Source organism: Hypomesus nipponensis, chromosome 8, assembly GCF_054491055.1.
Source record: "Hypomesus nipponensis isolate SF chromosome 8, ASM5449105v1, whole genome shotgun sequence".
Lineage (NCBI taxonomy): Eukaryota > Metazoa > Chordata > Actinopteri > Osmeriformes > Osmeridae > Hypomesus > Hypomesus nipponensis.
Genome location: NC_140368.1, coordinates 18,228,746 through 18,247,059, shown reverse-complemented (window position 1 = coordinate 18,247,059; position 18,314 = coordinate 18,228,746). Strand labels below are relative to the sequence as shown.

General features: G+C 39.2%; 1 protein-coding gene across 1 annotated transcript in view; it reads right to left on the bottom strand.

The window, feature by feature from the left end:
* The window catches only part of LOC146276192 (cyclic nucleotide-gated channel beta-3-like), a 35,214-nt gene extending 16,900 nt beyond the window's left edge, over nucleotides 1-18,314 (bottom strand). Inside the window, exons 1-11 of the mRNA XM_084703310.1 lie at nucleotides 18,207-18,314; nucleotides 17,590-17,641; nucleotides 16,348-16,471; nucleotides 9,705-9,865; nucleotides 9,151-9,444; nucleotides 8,722-8,930; nucleotides 8,339-8,389; nucleotides 8,080-8,166; nucleotides 7,418-7,482; nucleotides 7,099-7,221; nucleotides 6,249-6,390 (exon numbers count right to left, since the gene is read on the bottom strand). Of these exons, the coding sequence (XP_084559436.1) occupies nucleotides 6,249-6,390; nucleotides 7,099-7,221; nucleotides 7,418-7,482; nucleotides 8,080-8,166; nucleotides 8,339-8,389; nucleotides 8,722-8,930; nucleotides 9,151-9,444; nucleotides 9,705-9,865; nucleotides 16,348-16,471; nucleotides 17,590-17,641; nucleotides 18,207-18,299 (1,401 nt within the window). The 5' untranslated portion in view covers nucleotides 18,300-18,314. The remainder of the gene's footprint in view (nucleotides 1-6,248; nucleotides 6,391-7,098; nucleotides 7,222-7,417; nucleotides 7,483-8,079; nucleotides 8,167-8,338; nucleotides 8,390-8,721; nucleotides 8,931-9,150; nucleotides 9,445-9,704; nucleotides 9,866-16,347; nucleotides 16,472-17,589; nucleotides 17,642-18,206) is intronic.

Below are 18,314 nucleotides of genomic sequence, written 5' to 3'. Positions count from 1 at the left end.
GTGTTTGAAATTCACTGCTCATGGAGTTTAATTCAAACTGTGTGTCCTCAGTGTGTGGTAGATCACATCGGTGTGTTCCTGATTTTTGTACATACAGTACGAAACAAGACGTGTCAGAGTGAACTCGGAAAAGACTAACAGAATGGACGTCGCTGGAGTTCCTTCACCTCGTATGGATTGGGATTCCATCAACCTGCCCGTAGCATGGCGAAAATTAAAACTACACGTGGAATTGATGTTTACGGGTCTGTTTAGCGAAAACACAGAAGAGGACAAGTGCAGCGATCTTCTTTTGTGGGTCGGAGAAAAAGGTAACAACATCTATCATACATGGATATTAACGGAGGCAGAAGCAAAAGTTTTAAAGTCGTATTATTACTGCTTTGAAGCATACGAAATTCCGAAGTTGAATGGGATTTTTGCACGTTACAAATTCCATGAGAAGATACAGGGAGCTAGCAAGCCTTTTGAACAGTTTGTCACATAATTGAGATGCTTGCAAAGGACTGTGGATATGCTAACAGTGAAGAAATTATAAGGGATTGTGCGGTGTTTGGAGTACATTCACATAAAGTTTGTGAGAAGCTGCTTAATGTCGGATCTGATTTGACCCTCAACAAAGTGAGAGACATTGCTAGGTCTTATGAGACAGCGTGAGTGCAACTTAAGACAATAGATGGCAGAAACAGTTCACAAGAACATGCTGTTCATGCAATTGGCAAGCAGTATCTGAAGAGAGATGCCTGGAAAGCGCGCCAAGAAAGGACAAAAGGAGATGGCGCTCACAAACCAGTCGAATACCGTGATCACGCTAAGCCCTGCGGCTACTGTGGAAACAAGGCCCATGGCACGATAGACAGTTTCCCCGCAAAAGGGAAAAAGTGTAAGATATGCGACTAATGGAACCATTTTGCAAAAGTATGTTGTTCCAAGCAGTGGAAAGGAGTCCATACAGTCAGTGGAAATGAACCAGATGAAAATGCAGACGATGAGGATTTGTTTATTGATGCAGTTACACAAGGAAACAATTCAAAAGACACTGAGCATGCTTTTGCATATTTGCAAGTGGGAACAAATCGAAACACCGTCAAATTCAAGTTGGACACTGGGGCCTCAGCCAACGTCATTCCCTCAGGTGTTTTCAAGGGATTAGGAATTCAAAATGTGCTTCAGTCCTCTACAACCCCACTTTATGGCTATGGCGGAGAACAGCTTGCAGATAGAGGCAAATATCACATGACATGCTGATACAAGAGCATTCAGTCAACGCTGAAATTCCATATTGTGGACACACATGCACCGGCACTGCTTGATAAAAAGCATGCCTAGATTTTGGACTTATCAAGCTCGTCCTTTCTGTGTCCACTACACAAGAAGTGTCTGTAATGGACGAGTATGCGGACGTTTTCTAGGGGATAGGACTGTTCCCTGGTGAGTGCACCATTCACATTGTCCCCAATGCAGTGCCTGTTATTCACCCACCAAGACCCCATTGTTCCCCAGTGTCCCCATTGCTTTGAGGGATCGCCTGCAGGATGAGCTACAGAGCATGGAGAGATCATTGTGAAATTCACTGAACCAACTGAATGGGTCAACTCAATGGTGGCTGCTGAAAAACCACGCACAGGCAAGCTAAGGATATGCCTCGACCCTAAAGACTTGAACAAGGTAATCAAACAACCACACTACCCCTTACCAACCCTCGATGACATCACATCCAGGTTAGCTGGAGCATGCTACTTCAGTGTGATGGATGCCAAGTCAGGTTACTGAGCTATAAAGCTCACAGAGGAGTCTTCCAAATTGACCAGTTTCAACACAGTGTTCGGATGGTACAGATTCCTGCGCTTACCTGTTGGAGTGAAATCCGCACAGGACGAGTTCCAGCGGAAAGTGAATGGGGCCTATGAAGATCTACAAGGAGTCATGGCAATTGTGGATGACATCCTCATACATGGCAAGAGTAAACAGGAGCATGATGAAAACCTCCATGCCATGCTGCAATGCTCCAGAGAGAGAGGAGTGAAACTCAACCCAGAAAAAAGTGTTGTCTGCGCCACCGAGGTCAGCTACTTTGGCCACCTCATCACCAAAGACAGGATCAAGCCAGATACAGCCAAAATTGCAGTCATCAAGGAGATTAAATTGCCAAATGACAAAGGTGAGCTAGTAACAATCTTAGGCATGGTGAAATTTGTCAAAGTTTGCCCCAGATCTTGCAAGCATCAATGCGCCTATGCGCCACCTGCTGAAAGAGACAAGTGAGTTCATATGGGATACACAGCATGAAGATGCTTTTCAGAAGGTTAAAGAGCTCATCACACGGGAACCGTGTCCTGTCCTAGCATATTTTGACCCCAGCAAAGTCTTCACACTACAAGTCGATGCCAGTAAGTATGGACTGGGCTTTTTAAACAAGTATGCTTAACAGCATTTTCACAATAATAAATAGAAACAGGAATCAGGGTCACAACCACACAGCACTGTGTAGGGAAGCAAAGCCACTGCTCTAACTCCACACAAGGGACAGGGCGTCAGCAACCGAGTTATCAGCACCTAACACAGCACCCGATAACCAAGTCGTACCCCTGAACGAACAGCGCCCAGCGCATAAGGCGCTGGTTGCTGTTGTACACACAAATTGAGGTTTAAGTAGGGAAGCAAAGCCCCTGCTCTTACCTCCACACAAGGGACAGAGTGTCAGCAAGCCAGTTATCAGCACCTTTAGCGCCCGATAACCAAGTTGTACCCCTGAACGAACAGCACCCAGCGCAGAAGGCACTGGTTGCTGCTATACACACGAATTGTAGACAGGCCTACCAAGCCTCCCAAGTCATAGGCACGGAGGACGGCAGTCTTCACGCAGTCATACTGCCAACCGTCCTGCAATGGTATGGCCGACACCTCCAGAGCCTCCAGACTCAACCTCTGGCTAGACAGAGTATCGAAGCGGGGCAGTGCGAACGGGGTTCTGACACCACCTTCCCCCTCACCCTCTCTTCCTAGTGGACCACCACGGTCGTCTGCGCCATCCTGGCGACAAGGAGATGCAATTTGGTACACTCTTTGGGGCCAGTCCCCTCATCAATTTCACCAAGTTGCATGTCTCCCATTCGAACCATCTAGCGCCACCAATGGGTCAAGTTGAAGGTGTGTTTACACACGTTACTTTTGAACCATATGCCGCATTTTCCAAAATGAGGTATCGTTGGATTCCCTGGATCAAGACGAGTTCAACACACTATATGACATCATACCCAGTTATATAGATTCTCCGCCATTTTGAATGTTAAGGAAAAGCGTTTTTTGCTACTACTCCTACAATTCTTGTTGAATCTTCTTCAAAATTGCCACAGACAAGCCTCACAAAATTCTCATGGATTTTTGATTTTCGAAATCGTTTGTTAGCTACAGCCAATCAAATTGATGTGGCCGCCATTTTTATTGAATGAAAATAACATTTTTCCGCCACCTCTCCTATAAAGTTGTCCAATCTTCACCAAATTTGGCACAGACCATCTTCAGACCAAGCCCTTACAAAAGACATCACATGTTTTTTTTATTTTGACTGAAACCAAATCAAAGTCGTCAACCAAGCCACCATAAAAGAAGTGAGGTCATATCTCAGCACCTCTTTACCGCATTGACACCAAATTTGGTATAAGTACTAGAGACCCTGTTCTAAAGAGGTCCAATAGGTCATGCCATTTCACCTTGTCGAACGCCCCTAAAGGAGCTTTCGTTTGATGGACTTTGGAGAAATAATTTTGAGAAAAAAAAAGAAAGAATAATGCTTATTGATTAAAAATGTGCATTTGGCAAATGTGTTTGACTTTGAGCATACGTATATCCAAGTTGTGCATTAAAAAAGTTTTTAGATGCTTGCATACATATATTTAGTTTTGTATTTTCAAGAGTTAAAAGTTTTGATCTCTAGCATACGCATATGTTTTTTAAGAAATAGCTTGCAAATGGTTTTGGAATTTTTTACCTTGTTTGAATTTTAAATACTTAATAGATGGGCATCTTAAAATAGATATGTAGAACTGCTCATGTGTAGAAGTTTAAAGACAATGTTTCAGTATGACAGATGCAGATGATGTGGTAAGTAAATGCTTGTATTGGTAAAACCACATTTGACCTCTTGAAGAGTGCAGGAAACGTGTGTAACAGACCGATACCTACGTCATATATGGCCCGAAGTCTAGACAGGGCCATCCGTATTGAAAGATATAAGAATGGAAATTTTGTGTGAAGAGAACCAGTCCTCATACACTTTTACTATCTGACACTATGAGACTCTGACTCGAAGACACTCACAGACTTGCGCTTGTTTTTTCCCTGTTTTTTGCCGAAATAGTTTTTCTTTTCGTCAGTTGTAATGACCATCTTTTAATTTCTGTTTTACCAGTGACCCAGGGTCCCCGTTTTCTTATTTTCCCTGTCGCCCTCGGTCAAAGAGGTTAGCTTCTTTTTTCATTTTCTTTTTAGACTTTGATTTTGTTCCTGCAATCCTGCCAATAAAAATTTGACAAAGACAGTCGTTGCCCTACCGCCCATTTGTGCGCCCCTCACTCGAGACCAAGACATCCACTCAGCGCCCCACATCTAGACTCAGGTGAGTTCCCCGGGGATTCGCGACCAGTCATTTTGACACGAATACTGTCCAGCTGGTGTTTACGGAAACACAGGGTCTTGAAGTGTTCGTCTGTTCAGACACATACTCTCTCGATAGGTGCGGTGTTGCGTCTCACGGAGGATAAAACTAACGGGGAGGAAAGCGTTTTGTTTTATTATTGTTACCCGTGGGAAGGACGTTAACCGGGAGGGAAACATAGCCAAGTAATAAGTGATCGATAAACTATGATGTGTTGCCCAAAAAAGGGCCTATAAACATTTGCTGCTATAAAAGATCTCTTGAGGTTGTGACTGGAGGCCAAGTGAATGTCTGTGACATCGTGGTTGTTGTGTTGGGTGCGGGTATTCCTGAGGGAGCCTCCGACTAACTCGTAAACCGACCGTGCGTGTGGTCTCTGTGCACGTAGCCTATGCAAATTCGTGAGACCCCGAGCGTGAGATAGGGAGACGGGCGAGGTGTAATAAAATAGTATTGACTACCCGATGGGTAGCATGGTAGTTTTTGTGACACGTAGTGAAGCGTCTCTCCACATTGTGCCGCTTTGCCGCAAATGAGACACACAGCTTTTTTTCACAGAAGTAAAAAATAACTATTCCTCCCATTCACTGTGAAAATGCTATATATATATATATATATATACATATATATGTATATATGTAAATATATATGCTATTAATAAATGAGTAAAACTTGGCCACTAGTGATGCTATATTGAATGGAACTGCAGTTGTGCTTGCTGCCGTCTCTGCATCCACGGCAAACACATCAGCAGACTGCTCCATGTCAGAGTCCGTACAATTAACATCCGATTCTCCAATCGGATTTTCCAGCAATTATTTTTGGGGATGCTATCGGGGTCCTGCTAGCCTCTCCCTAGCGCCGCCCATGCTTACACTATACATTAACGAAACCTATTTCTCCTGAAATCCATGTCATGTTTTCCCTATACCTTTGTACTCTTGTGCACTGTCAATGAGTGAGTTTGGAACACAAAATCAGACAGATATTTGATATTAGAATATTATTATCCTTTAACAGTAATTTTATAAAAATGTTTATAGCCACTATATGGAGACTAGGGAGAGATCACTGGCCGCTTTGTAGTCAATTCAGGCTAGTAGTCTGTGCTGATGCTAGAATCATTATAGAGGGAGTATACATTGGTTTGAGGATCAGATGGAACAAAATGCCTTGTTGTGTTATACCATTTCAGACATTCAGATTTTAACTTTTATTTTGATAACAAAATGTGTGTATGCGCCTACACAAAGTCACACATCTGTCCCCTCAATGTGTGATTGACTATTTCGACCTTGGTGCCCATACACCCCTAATACCTGCTAATAGTTGTATGAATGACACATGATTAAAAAACACAGATACTGTATTAAATGTAATTGTTTAAAATGAAAATTTCCCTATAGTATTGTAAGTAATGTGTAGGAAAGGCAAATCTTTTCAATTTCCACTTCATTTAGTTATGGGTTTAATGTCTACCTCTATAAAGTAAAGTATCTATGGCAAACAGCTAGATGATACTAAAAACTACTAGTAACTATCTAGAGACTTCCCATTTATCCTACAGGAATGCTACATTTATTCATTTTACCTGTCCAATCAAACTGGAGAAGACAAAGACACCCGTAAAAAAGTTTGACATCTGAAAGGTAATCTCAAAGACGGTGTGTGGTTCAGGCAGACCCCCGATGTTAATCAGACTGCGAACAGCAAAGTAGTAGCAACGCAGGTACCTTGGGGGGAAGGGGAAGGGCCTGAAGGTTAGGAGGACTGCAAGACTTTGAGGTTTAGTGGTGGATATTACCTGAAACGTCTGTCTGTTGTGCATTAGTGGATGTTGATGTGTTACTTGGTCTCATGATGGTTTAATTCCCCATTGACTTGTATGAGCAACTACTTTGCTCATCCAAATGTACTAATTTGTTTTTCTGTGCAGACTACTAACACTGTAAAGTGAAGAAGAGTTAGAGAAGTATAAAACAAATATTAAAAGAAAAAAAAGTGCGGTACAGTAAAAAAAAAAAAAGACTACCTGTCCAAGAAAGGTGGACAAAAAGAAGGCCCCGAAAAAGTAGTTGGCCATCTGAAACATCTGGCCGAACATGGTGTCGGGGAAAGGCAACTCAGCGATCATCAGCAGGGATTTCTCTGCATAGAAGAAACTGCTGAGGTAGCTACAACAGCATTAAAAAATATAGATTACAGTACTTCACATTTAGTGTTTATTGAAATATTTATGACGCCAATCGATTAATAGATAAAGGGATTTTTTTTTTTACAATACAGATACAACGTACTGCACTGTTTACTTTACTGTAGGATTTGTGCACAGAGCTCATGTATACCTAGTGTCATTAATGGATCATTAAAAAAAATCTGAGTAGTGCTCACCTCTCAAGTTACTATTTGACCTGTTGAGTGTATGGTTTTGATGTACATACGCGCTGCCTTTGCCAGTGTAGACCCATTTGGTTTTGCCAATGCCCTGGTAGTCGGATGCAACATAGTAGAAACAGGCGTTGATGTGGAGCATGAACAACAGGTAACCAATGGTGCGGATCACTCTGTCAACAATAAAGTTTTCTATTACCTACTGTTATGTGTGACATCATTACCAGCAGACCAAACATGATACACCTGTTCTTCATTTGGTCCTAGATTATGAAAAACACAATGTTACTCAATATCTTATTTGCAAAAAGGCCAGGTTTATTTATAAAATTCTACTGGCTGTGTACTTCTTATTTTTACTAACTGTACCTCCAGATGTAGGCCTTAGTCAAGATGCTCTCCAGTCGATCACTGAACTCAAAGAAGGTATCCACCTGCAAAGAAAAGTTCAAATTTACATTTACATTACATTTATTCATTTAGCAGACGCTTTTTATCCAAAGCGACTTCCAAGAGCGAGCTTTACAAAAGTGCATAGGATACTGATCATAACAACGAGATAGCCCCAAAACATTGCGGGTAGCCAAAACATGAAGCATACATTGTGAAAAACAAATAAGTGCCAATGGGAATAACCATAAGAGCATGTTGTTAAGTTATAATTAAACAACATGAACTTCAAAAGTGCAAGAGTGTACCCGTAGAAAAAGCAAGCAACAATAATATAATTCACAGCGAGTACAAGAAGTTAAATCAGTTACAACTAACCAACAAGAGCAACAAGTCCCTCAATAAGAGTCATTGTGTTCCTGGAGGAAACTAACATCAGATCCAGCAAATCATTCCCAAGTACCATTGTACTCCCGGAACAAGTGCGTCTTAAGCCTTTCCTTAAATGTGGGTGTCTCAGATAAACAACAGCATGTGAAACCTACTAAACCCCACTCTCTAAATTGTATGTACTGTGGAAGCAGCTAAATAAAGGTTCACAACATCAAATGTGGTATAAAGTCAAGTCTATTGACTCTTACTTTCAGAAGACGATTGGCTCTAAAGATGGACTTGTACCCAAACTGGAGGCAGAGTAAGTCCAGTGGAAGGAGGGACAACAAGTCAAACTGTTGAAGGGGAGATTAAGTTGGAGTTATCTTTGAACATCCACCTGTACACATTATATCTGAGGTCAACCAAATGTCTTGAATTTGTAGGCCACTAATATGAAAATATATAATATTGCACTCTCTCTCAATATATAGATTAAGTTTCCTCTGGGAGTCTTTTCATTCATACCGTGAATCGTTCAGAGTCCCTGTAGTTCTTCTTTGTTGGAATTCTGTCTTTCTGAAAGAGAAAAGAACCAGAGCCTGTTTTTTTTATCTGGGTGCAATACATTTACAACAATAACTACACTAAGTTGATAATGCCTTAATGCTTTCCTATTTATAACAAGTACAGATACACAGGTACATTGTAATTCTTTGGTCCTGCTCCTATTGACAATACCTGGCGACCTATCTAACCCTATCCTACATACTCTACAGGGCTGTATATTAGTGACTATCCCTATTGATAACATGTATAATGAAGTAAAAAATTCAAACTAATGAACCATTTTAATGTACAGTCTCCATTGAAATAACACATGGCTAATCTGTGTTAACCCAAAGACTTACTATAACATCCCCTCCTTTTACAAACTGTTTACGGGGCTGGAAGAGAATGAGATCAATAAGGTAGATGAAGTCAGCAGAGAGGTCAAGGCCTATCCAGAGTGGGATAGCCTCTGGTGTATGGTAAGGGAAGCAAAGGCGAGCAGTTATGAACCAGGTGTTATAGTTGAAGGCCAGGGTCACAACACTGAGCCACGCAATGTACCTACGATCTAGAGAGAGAAAAAATGAAGAAAAGTTCAAGAGATTGGAGAGGGAGATAGACGGAAAATAAGGGATTGTGTGAAAGGGGAAACAATTTTCTTTCTAATTCATCACAATAAAAAAGATAAACCATTTAACAAACAAAACCATGAAATAAAACTATTAAGAGCGCATCCATATGTTACAAAATGGGTCAGTGAAGACTAAGAGAACTCCATTGAAGCCTACCAGTAAATGGATCTATGGTGTTCCCTAAGACTGAGTCCATTCTGTCCTCAATTGGTTTCAGCAGAATATCAAAAAATGAACAAGTGAAAGAAGAAAGGAAGGATGGTTTGGGCTCCTCCTCTTTTTTTTCATCTTTCTTTTCCTCTTTTTTTTTCTCTTCTGCCTCTTTTTTTTTTTTCTCTGCCTCCTCCTTCTTTTTCTTATCTTCTTCTTCTTTCTTTATTCTGGCCTCCTCAGCTTTTCTTTCCCTCTCAGCAATTAATTTGATGTAATCATTTTTACGATAAACAGGTGCTGAAAATGAAAAATGAATTGAGGTAAGATGCAAATAAGCCATTATCTTTATCTATTATTGAAAAATGGAAATATATTATCATGCAAAGCTGCATCAAATTATGTTTCTTAATACAGTGAAATACTTTTGTTTGCTATTGTTTATCCAGAAACATGACAATCATCCACAATTGTAACTTTAATGCATTTATTAAGTCAATCAAACACACCTAAAATACTGTAAAACACACTGTATAGACACACTTGGTCTGTAGACTTACTGACAGGAGGGCTGTGCTCAGGGGAGGAAGCATACTGGTCAATAACTTTCTCCTTAAAAAGATCAGTTCTTTCCCTCATCCGTTTTACGATGTCTCTCAGCTGCTCATCAGAATACTTGTTTATCACTATAGGTTGTGGAGGTAACTTAGGGTCTTCCTGCCTGTAAGTGGGTGACATGGAAATAGTTATATCCTTGTTTAAAGGTTCTCACATAATATTATTGTTCTTCTATTAACAGTTTGAACAATGCTTTATTTGTTTAATTTAACCTTTTAAGGCTAAATTAATGTTTTCAACAATAGCCTGAACACAGATAAATATACAAAAAGTACACATATGGCATCAATATAGGAAATGTTTAAATTGAAGTAGAATAAAACAGGGCAGCATGGTCATCTCTCAAAAGCCAAAATTCTCCGACAGACAAAAAACACCCACAGCACAACAATTTGCGCAACAAACAGCAGGTTTATACAAATACTATTTGGCACCATGGCTACAACAGCACCTGCTAAAATACATACATCTTTCACAGCTTCTAATTTCTAGAGTATAGTTTTATTTTTATTTTTGTAATGTTTCTACAAAATGTAATGACTAAAAAAGTGACTCAAGCCTGAGCTTGTCCTGTAGGTCAATCCATGTCACTGCAGCACAATGTGTAAAAGCAGCTTTCAATAAATCAGACTCAAGGGACCTCCAGGATAAGGTAAGCTGGTATGTTTGGTAGTTTGAACTTCTCCACATTAAGACATGACAGATATAGACGGAGATTTTTAAATGGTTTTATATGATTGCATATGGCATCTTCTGCAATGAAACTAATGGTGCTGTGATCGATCAAATCTAAATATTTTTAAATGGAAATAGCAGCATGACATCACCATGACCAAGAGTGGAAATAAAAGTGACAATTTTCTTAATGTATCTAAATAAGTTAATTATTTTACTCTATAAGGTTAAGATGGTGCATCTATAATGTTTATTTCAAGCTGTTTATGTTAAGACTGTGTTTTGCCATCCGTAGCAGAGATATTAAGATCAGCTATTACCACTGCAGACTGAGCAAGACAGAAAAAAACAGGAGTGGAGTTTGGGGTGGTGGAGGCAACATGTGCAAAGGGATGCAATAGTGCATATGAGTTCTTGGTCTACGAATATTGAGAGCAGAAAATGACAAGTATGAATGCAGAAATAAATGAAAACGTAATACATTTTGATCAAGAAATTGGCTTTTTCTGTATTTTTAAATGTATGTACATCTTTATTCATTCATTTATTGATGCATTTCTACCTGTATTTATTTAAGGATTTCTACATGTATTTATTTACTTATTTCTACATTTTAAATGTATTAATTGTGGAATTTCTGCATTTCTTTATTTATGCATTTCTACATTTCTTTATTTCTACATTTATGTATTTTTTCATTTATTTATTAGGGCTGTCAAGTAATTAAAATATGTAATTGTGATTAATCGCATTATTTCATATAGTGAATTGCGATTAATCTCACATTTATTAAATGTATCTGTTAAAATTATACCCCAATAAAATATTGGGGGAGATTAACATTAAAATGGCTAACTTAACTTCAAATAACTTGAGGATAACAAGAGGAAATTGTGAGGAAGTTTTATTCAGGTTCCAGGAGGTTTCCTTTCCTATTACTTCAATGCCACAGTCTAATCTTTATGTCAATCTTTTCATAAAAGTGAAAATGGCTTTTTATTTATTTACCGTCATTCTATTAGATTTTTAATACAAATAGTTATTGTACAACACGAGGCAGCTTGCTGCGCAACTCATAAATCCTCTTCTTGTCACAGGCCCTACACCAGGATGAAGTGACTGAGGGGGCTGTTAAACATTGCATGGGGGCAATAATTCCATAGCGACAGAATATGAGTCTGTACTGTAGTAACAAAAAGTCTAGACTGGAAAGTTAAACTCTTGCAACATACCTAGCAACAAACAACAAGTCTTACGTAGGCAACTTGGTGGACAAAATATGAGTTAGGCAGTTAGTCTAAAATAATTTCCAGCAAGCTAGTTATGTTAACTAGTTTTTCAAAAGAACATTTCATTACATTTAAGTTTTTTGGGCATACTTTCACTTAGCACAACCTTATACAAGTATCGGAGATACGCCAAATGAGCAGTGTTGAGTGATAACAATGACACAGTAGTTGAATCAGCTTGTTTCAAAAGTTGGTTGTCTTTATGGATTAAATTCTGTAATGCTTACTAGCAACAAGACAATATAAAGCTGGTACTTCAGTTTCAGAATTTGATCTACACGTTTATGACTGACGTGCTTACATTCAATCTCTTGACAACACACAGCAAACACTGCAGGTGGTCCAATACAAACAGCACTTAAATAATTATGTTTATTTCATGGGTGAATGTATTTTCGCCCTATCTAGCTAGCAAGCATTTCTCAGACGCCCAGCACTAATATACAGAAAGATGAGGAAAAAACATGCAGCGTTTTTGCTTATTTAATCGAATTAACCTTATCATCTATTTCCATAAAGCAGGGGTGGGGAACCTTTTTTCTGCCAAGGGCCATTTGGGTCGTTCTGCTCTATAACTTACACAATTTATTAATTGCTTGCATGATTTATTTATTTTATTTAATGTTTATTTCAGGCGCAATGGCCCATACATGAAAACATTACATACAAGAGACATGAATTTACTTATCTAAAATGCCTAACTAAAAACAACACATGGCCTATGTACAGTGTAGCAATAGTTACTCCAGAACTGGCTCCTGGAAAAAGCGTCTGAGGATAACAGGAGCCTAACTATGTCATTCCCAGATGCCAGGAGGCGAGCTGCAAAAGAATGAGTCAGCTTTTGCCTCCTGGCGTCAAAGGTGTCAACCCGCAGCTGCGCAAAGAGCCAGCTGTTGCTGCTGGACCTTGGTTGCGACATGATAATCTTAAAAGCGTTGTGTTAGGCAACTCTAAGTCTCTAGTGTATGTGATAAGTGTATTTCTGTTGCAGCAGATTGACATTTTCTCACACTTCATTGTCACCTGGAGTCAGCTCTGTAACCGTTGGCTCAAGTTTTTGTGGTGAGTATTACATGAAGTTGCAATTGCCATTTTTTTTGTGTGGACTGTTTACGTCAAGACCATTGATGGAGGCTGTTTCTGTCACAGACATTCACTTGCATGTATTTCAAAACACAACCTGCGCAGTGAAAAACTATCTGATCTCGGTCATTATGAGTTTGTCATTACTATGGTTTATTCTGTCTGTTATTTTGACTATTTTGGTTCTTGGAGTGGTATTTTTATATAGAAGTTTTAACATTGGAGCAGTGTTTCCCACAGATTAGACAGCTATTTGGGAGGTTGAAATAATTCAACAACAACAAACAAATAATTTCTGCATATGCTAGTGCTAAATAACTATTTAACTGGTCGGCTCCATGACGCTGGGTAAGTAGTAGCTAGCTCCTGAGACTTCTCACCAAAAGAACAAAGGGGAACCTTCGATTAAGACATAATAGGTAGGCTACTTAGCGAAAGGCAGCCTCAACTTTCCTAGACCTTTAGCTACGGCACTAATGCTGAAGGCTCGCTGATATAGACCAATTATTTGTTTGTAAACATTCTGGATGCGTGTGCAATGTGGTTGCAGAAAACCGGGAAAGGATAGCATTTTAAATGGCAAAAGGACCACACAGATAATACAAATAGCTAGATTTAAAAAGACCAAAAAGGTCGAGGAGGACAGCCTTTAAGAAAGAAAGTAATTACCCATTGATCTGTCGCATCAGAATTTTGATTTGGGTCACAAAAGTCTTGAAATTTGAGTGAGAATGTCGCCCGGTACAGACCGCATAGTCGAGCGGCAACCATGTCTTCACGTCACGTCTCAAAGTTCATCATTCGAAAGTTTTACAGTCAATTCTACATCTAAAAAGTCGAGCAGGGCAGCTTTCAAGAGATATGGGAATGCTGCTTTTAGCCAGCTGGTCCGATTATTTTTCCGATTTGTTTAAACTGGCAATCTGAGTGAGACTGCGTCCCCATTAAACTGTTTTGACGTTGCCTCAGTCAGACTCGCTCACTGGCAGTGTGCACAATGTTGTATTTCACTCCATTCTACACCAGAAACGTCAGGGAGGACTGCTTAATGTAGATACAAGCCTGATGAAGATAGCCAGCATCTCGGATTTCTTTAACCAAGCCTGTTTCATTCGTCATTTGCCTGAGAAAGCAACCTCCGTTAGCCAGGCTAGTTTTGCCCGATCACTTGGTCAGGCTATATATGGGTATTGGGGTCAAGTGACTTTTGTGCATAGACAAGTGAAACGTAAATGTATTTGTTCAAAGGCCAAGAGCTTCAAAAAGTTAGCCCTGCAATCCAGTGGCCAGAGATATGATGACCTGATTGATACTCCAAGTGTAATAGACCGGGGAGAAGTTCGTCTTTTGCAACAGACATGCGCAGTTGTGTGACGTAGGGTGATAATTGGTCTATAGCTGTCGGTCTTACGAGAACGGCGTAGTTATGCATCATTGCTAACGTAATGTGTGCTGACGTTGTGACTGTGCCTATGTGAAAAAAGCGTGTGAGTGACATGAGAGACAGAGGGAGAGTAGGGAAAGGAAATGCAGCTGAACAAATACGCTGTGTGTTTTAACTTAAATAGTGTTAAAACATTTTTTTTACAAAACGCAATATGTGGCGGCCGATGTTGAGTCTGTGGCGCATTGCCATGAATTAATCTATGTGTGGGAAACACTGTTGGAGTGAACTAGTGTTTCACAGTAAACCTGTACTAAAAAGAGACACTTTTACATAGCTTCAGTGTTCCTGTGCATACATGGGAGACTGACAGAACGGCATCTCTGTAGCACTCCATCTAGTCCAGAACCCAGGGTCCTGAAGTCTCGATTTTACGATACTCAAACGATGCAATGTTAATATACCTCTCTGATCTAACAAATCTGACAAGCTGTCGTGACCTCTCAGGTGGGCTTTGGCAACGATGGAGAGCTGGAGAGATGGTCTGCTAGGTTCTCCTGTATCTGCACAGGAACTGCAGCTCTTTTGCGGTGATCGTTAAGGTCATGGTCAGAATGATGTTGGCCCATACTAAACCCCTTCAACAAGTTTCATACAAATCACACTGGTAGTTTTTGCATAATCCTGTTCACACACAAAAAGACTGACATTCAAACCAACTTTATTTTCGGTAGCGTGAATGGATTTTTTTTTCTAGATTACTTATTAACATAACTAATGCATTTACTGATAATCAGCATAATTTGATGAGGTTTCTGAAACCGTTCTGACAGCAATCAATATCATCTTTATTATAGGTTTAGTATACTCTATTGTTTAATATGTTGTATATCTTGGAGGTTTATTATATTATATATTAACTGTCATAGGTGTAAAATTGTTCTGAGTACGTATATGTCATGTTTATGCCAGGTTGCTTGTGTTGTCTTGTCCTAAGAATTTCAGTGCCTTGTCTGACCCTGTGTTGGTCTATGCATCTGACAATAAAAGACTTGAACTTGAACTAAAATATATCTAGATAAACTATGCTGGGCCTGCTGAAACTATACCTCTTCCACAGATACTGGTCAGCAAGGAAGCACAGAATCAGAATCTGAATGAGCTTTATTCACCATGTATGTTCACATAAACAATAAATTTACTGTGGCAGGAAGGTGCATACAATAAGCACATTTTATTTAACAAAATTGTGTGCATTACTGTGCATTACTTTTGTCTCTGAAGACCGTTGGGGCTGGAGGAATGAACACTCTTTGTATAATCTGAGAACCTGCATACAGATATACCATAATTGGTTGTAATTTGTGTAGATTTGTGTATTTTAGACCTCAACTTGCCTTATCTTAATTATAATGGTTTTGAAAACAGTTACATTGACATTATTTCTTAACTTGTTTATTTAAATTAAAACATTCTTTGGAGATAAAGTAAACACGTAAATTAATTCATGCTGGGTCCTGTTGTGAGAAAAAAAAGTGCACTTGTTTCCGAACATCAACGTCAGAACAAATGAGCTTTGAGTGCTGAAATGCCCTCGACGGAACTGAAATTCTGTTTCCGCCTTCTTTGCAACACAACTAAATTTAGCTTGACTTTAAGCCTGACACGGAGCAGGCTAGTTCAGAAGTATAAGTTACCTTGGTTACTTAGCTAGAACTAGAATAAGCCAATTTAATGGAACAAAACTCTAGCTGAAATAAGTGAGACTTCAATTAAAATAAGCCTGGCTTTTCCTTAAGCTATGTTGATGGAATACTGAGGCTCCAGTCAAAATAGTTTTATTGGTTTCATAGCATTGTCCTGCTCCAGTGACCTTCTAAGAATGCAAAAGATGTAAATCTGTTTAATCTCCTTTCAGGTCGTCTGTCCTCTTAATCTTTTACCTTAATACAGACTGTAGATCCAAGGGGCTGTGTTAATAGCCCCTTGTTGGGGTAGTCTTTCATTGAGTTTCAATACATAATGTGTCATCTCTGTCAACACTAAGTTGCTTTTTGTCTTTTGAGCAGACATATTCCAAGCATATTCTCAACATATATTCTATATCCTAGATATTTCTAAGTAAGACAGTGTACATGGGACAGGACTTACCCCTCTCCTTGACCAGCATTCACATCTGCAGGCTTGTCCTCAGGTTTTGGGACTGGAGTTAGTTCTGTGGCTGGTGCAAGTATGGGGGTGGGTGCAAGGGCTGGGGCGGGAGCCTGAGTTGGCTCTTTACAGAAAGGTAGGGAAGGAAGAGGATAGTTGTTGAAAGCAATTTTCAATGTTTTAATGTCAATGATTACCTCACACTGAAGAAAGTTGATAAAAACCTGGACATGGAAGTTTATACAGGCTTTATACATGACTTTCCAGCATCCCCCCCCCCCCGCCCCCATTTAACATCCAACCTGACAGTAGATTGAAAGGCAGGCAATTCCTACAACAACAACCACTGAGTACAGAAATACTTGAAAGCTTTGATATCTTCACCTCTCTGCTCTGCTGACTGTTCAGACAGTAAAAAAATGGACAGATGGGTGGCCTGGGCTTATGTCCAACAAACAAGCTTATGTGAAGAAGTGTGGCAACTTATTTCTCCCCTCTAAATTGGAGACTGAATCCTGTCCCTTGCTACTTTTCTTGTATTCGTCTATGCTACCCCTAGTTCCTCCTCGGATTCACACTGTGCCATCAAAATAAATGAGTGAAATGCCCTATCTTTTAAACAATTGTTAAAAAGTATTTCTTATCATGAGAAATCAATTCTTAATAAAACATGTGCAACAACAGCTTTTACAAATAGCCTAGCTATACCTATACTCTATATCCTATGGAATGATAAGTGTTTTAGCACACACAATGGTTCCAATGTAGCCTACAATGGCTTCAAGGATACATAAACTCAATTCAGGGATCATATCAGGTTTATTGCCAAGTAAGTTTACACATAAAATGAATTTGCTTTGGTGGGTTGGTGCATAACAATAAACAGTAAGTAGATAAAACAAGTACTGAAATATTTAAAGATAAATTAAAAACAAAAACAAAATACAATAACATTCAAAGAAAATTAAAATAAAGAATACTTAAAAAATACTATTAGATACATTATGACTTTTCTCCGTATAGGATGTGCAAAAATTCACAGTATGAAGTTTAAGAAGATGTGCAATTTGGAAGCAATAATCCAGAAGAAGTGTGTTAAGTACTTTCAGTAACTAATTAATTAGGTATCTCTCTGTTAGATCTGGCAGTATACCATCCATTTCAGGTTGTATACCATTCTGAAAGGTATGAAATGCAATTTCAATGGACTTGTGAAGTCCTATCAGAGAAGGAGTGTCTTACCAGGTTTGTCCTCTTTCTTGGCCACATTATCTTTGTCTGCAGGCTTGTCTTCCTGATTGGATGACAGGAATTACATTACCACAAAATGTTATACTATTGTCCGCAGTGGCAAGTTGGGGACATTTTAAGTCAGAGACCATTAGCTAACTGATTGTTACATTTACAGGTGGGTCACAAAATGTTTTAACTGCATGATACAGCTAACAATGCAGTAAACCTGGACTTGGACAGATAAATACTGTTAAACAAGAAAAATGAAAAGCATATCATGACTTGGACAAGACAGTTGGGAAACTGTCATTACACTCTGTTTTCTACACAAGGGATTACAAATACAACTAAAATGTTTTACTGGTTTATAAACTGAAAGTAACCTGATTATTTGTTGGAGTTACTTGAGTCAAATGGCTAGCATGTGCAAGCTTAATTTAATTAATAGTTTACTAGTTTTGCTAGAGTGAATTATTGTAATTCCAATACAGACTTTGACATTTTTATCAAATTTCAGAATGTTGACACACATTCTACCATATATATACACATATACATGATGTGTGATTTTGTTACACATTGTTAGTTGTGTAACAAACTAATACAAACAGTTAATACCTTCTTACCTTGTCAGGGCCAGATGGTGGTACAGATTCCGGTTTTGGGGTTTCTGCTGGCACTGGTGGGCCTCCAAAAAGACCCTTTAGCTTGTTGAACATGTTTGGAAGACAAAC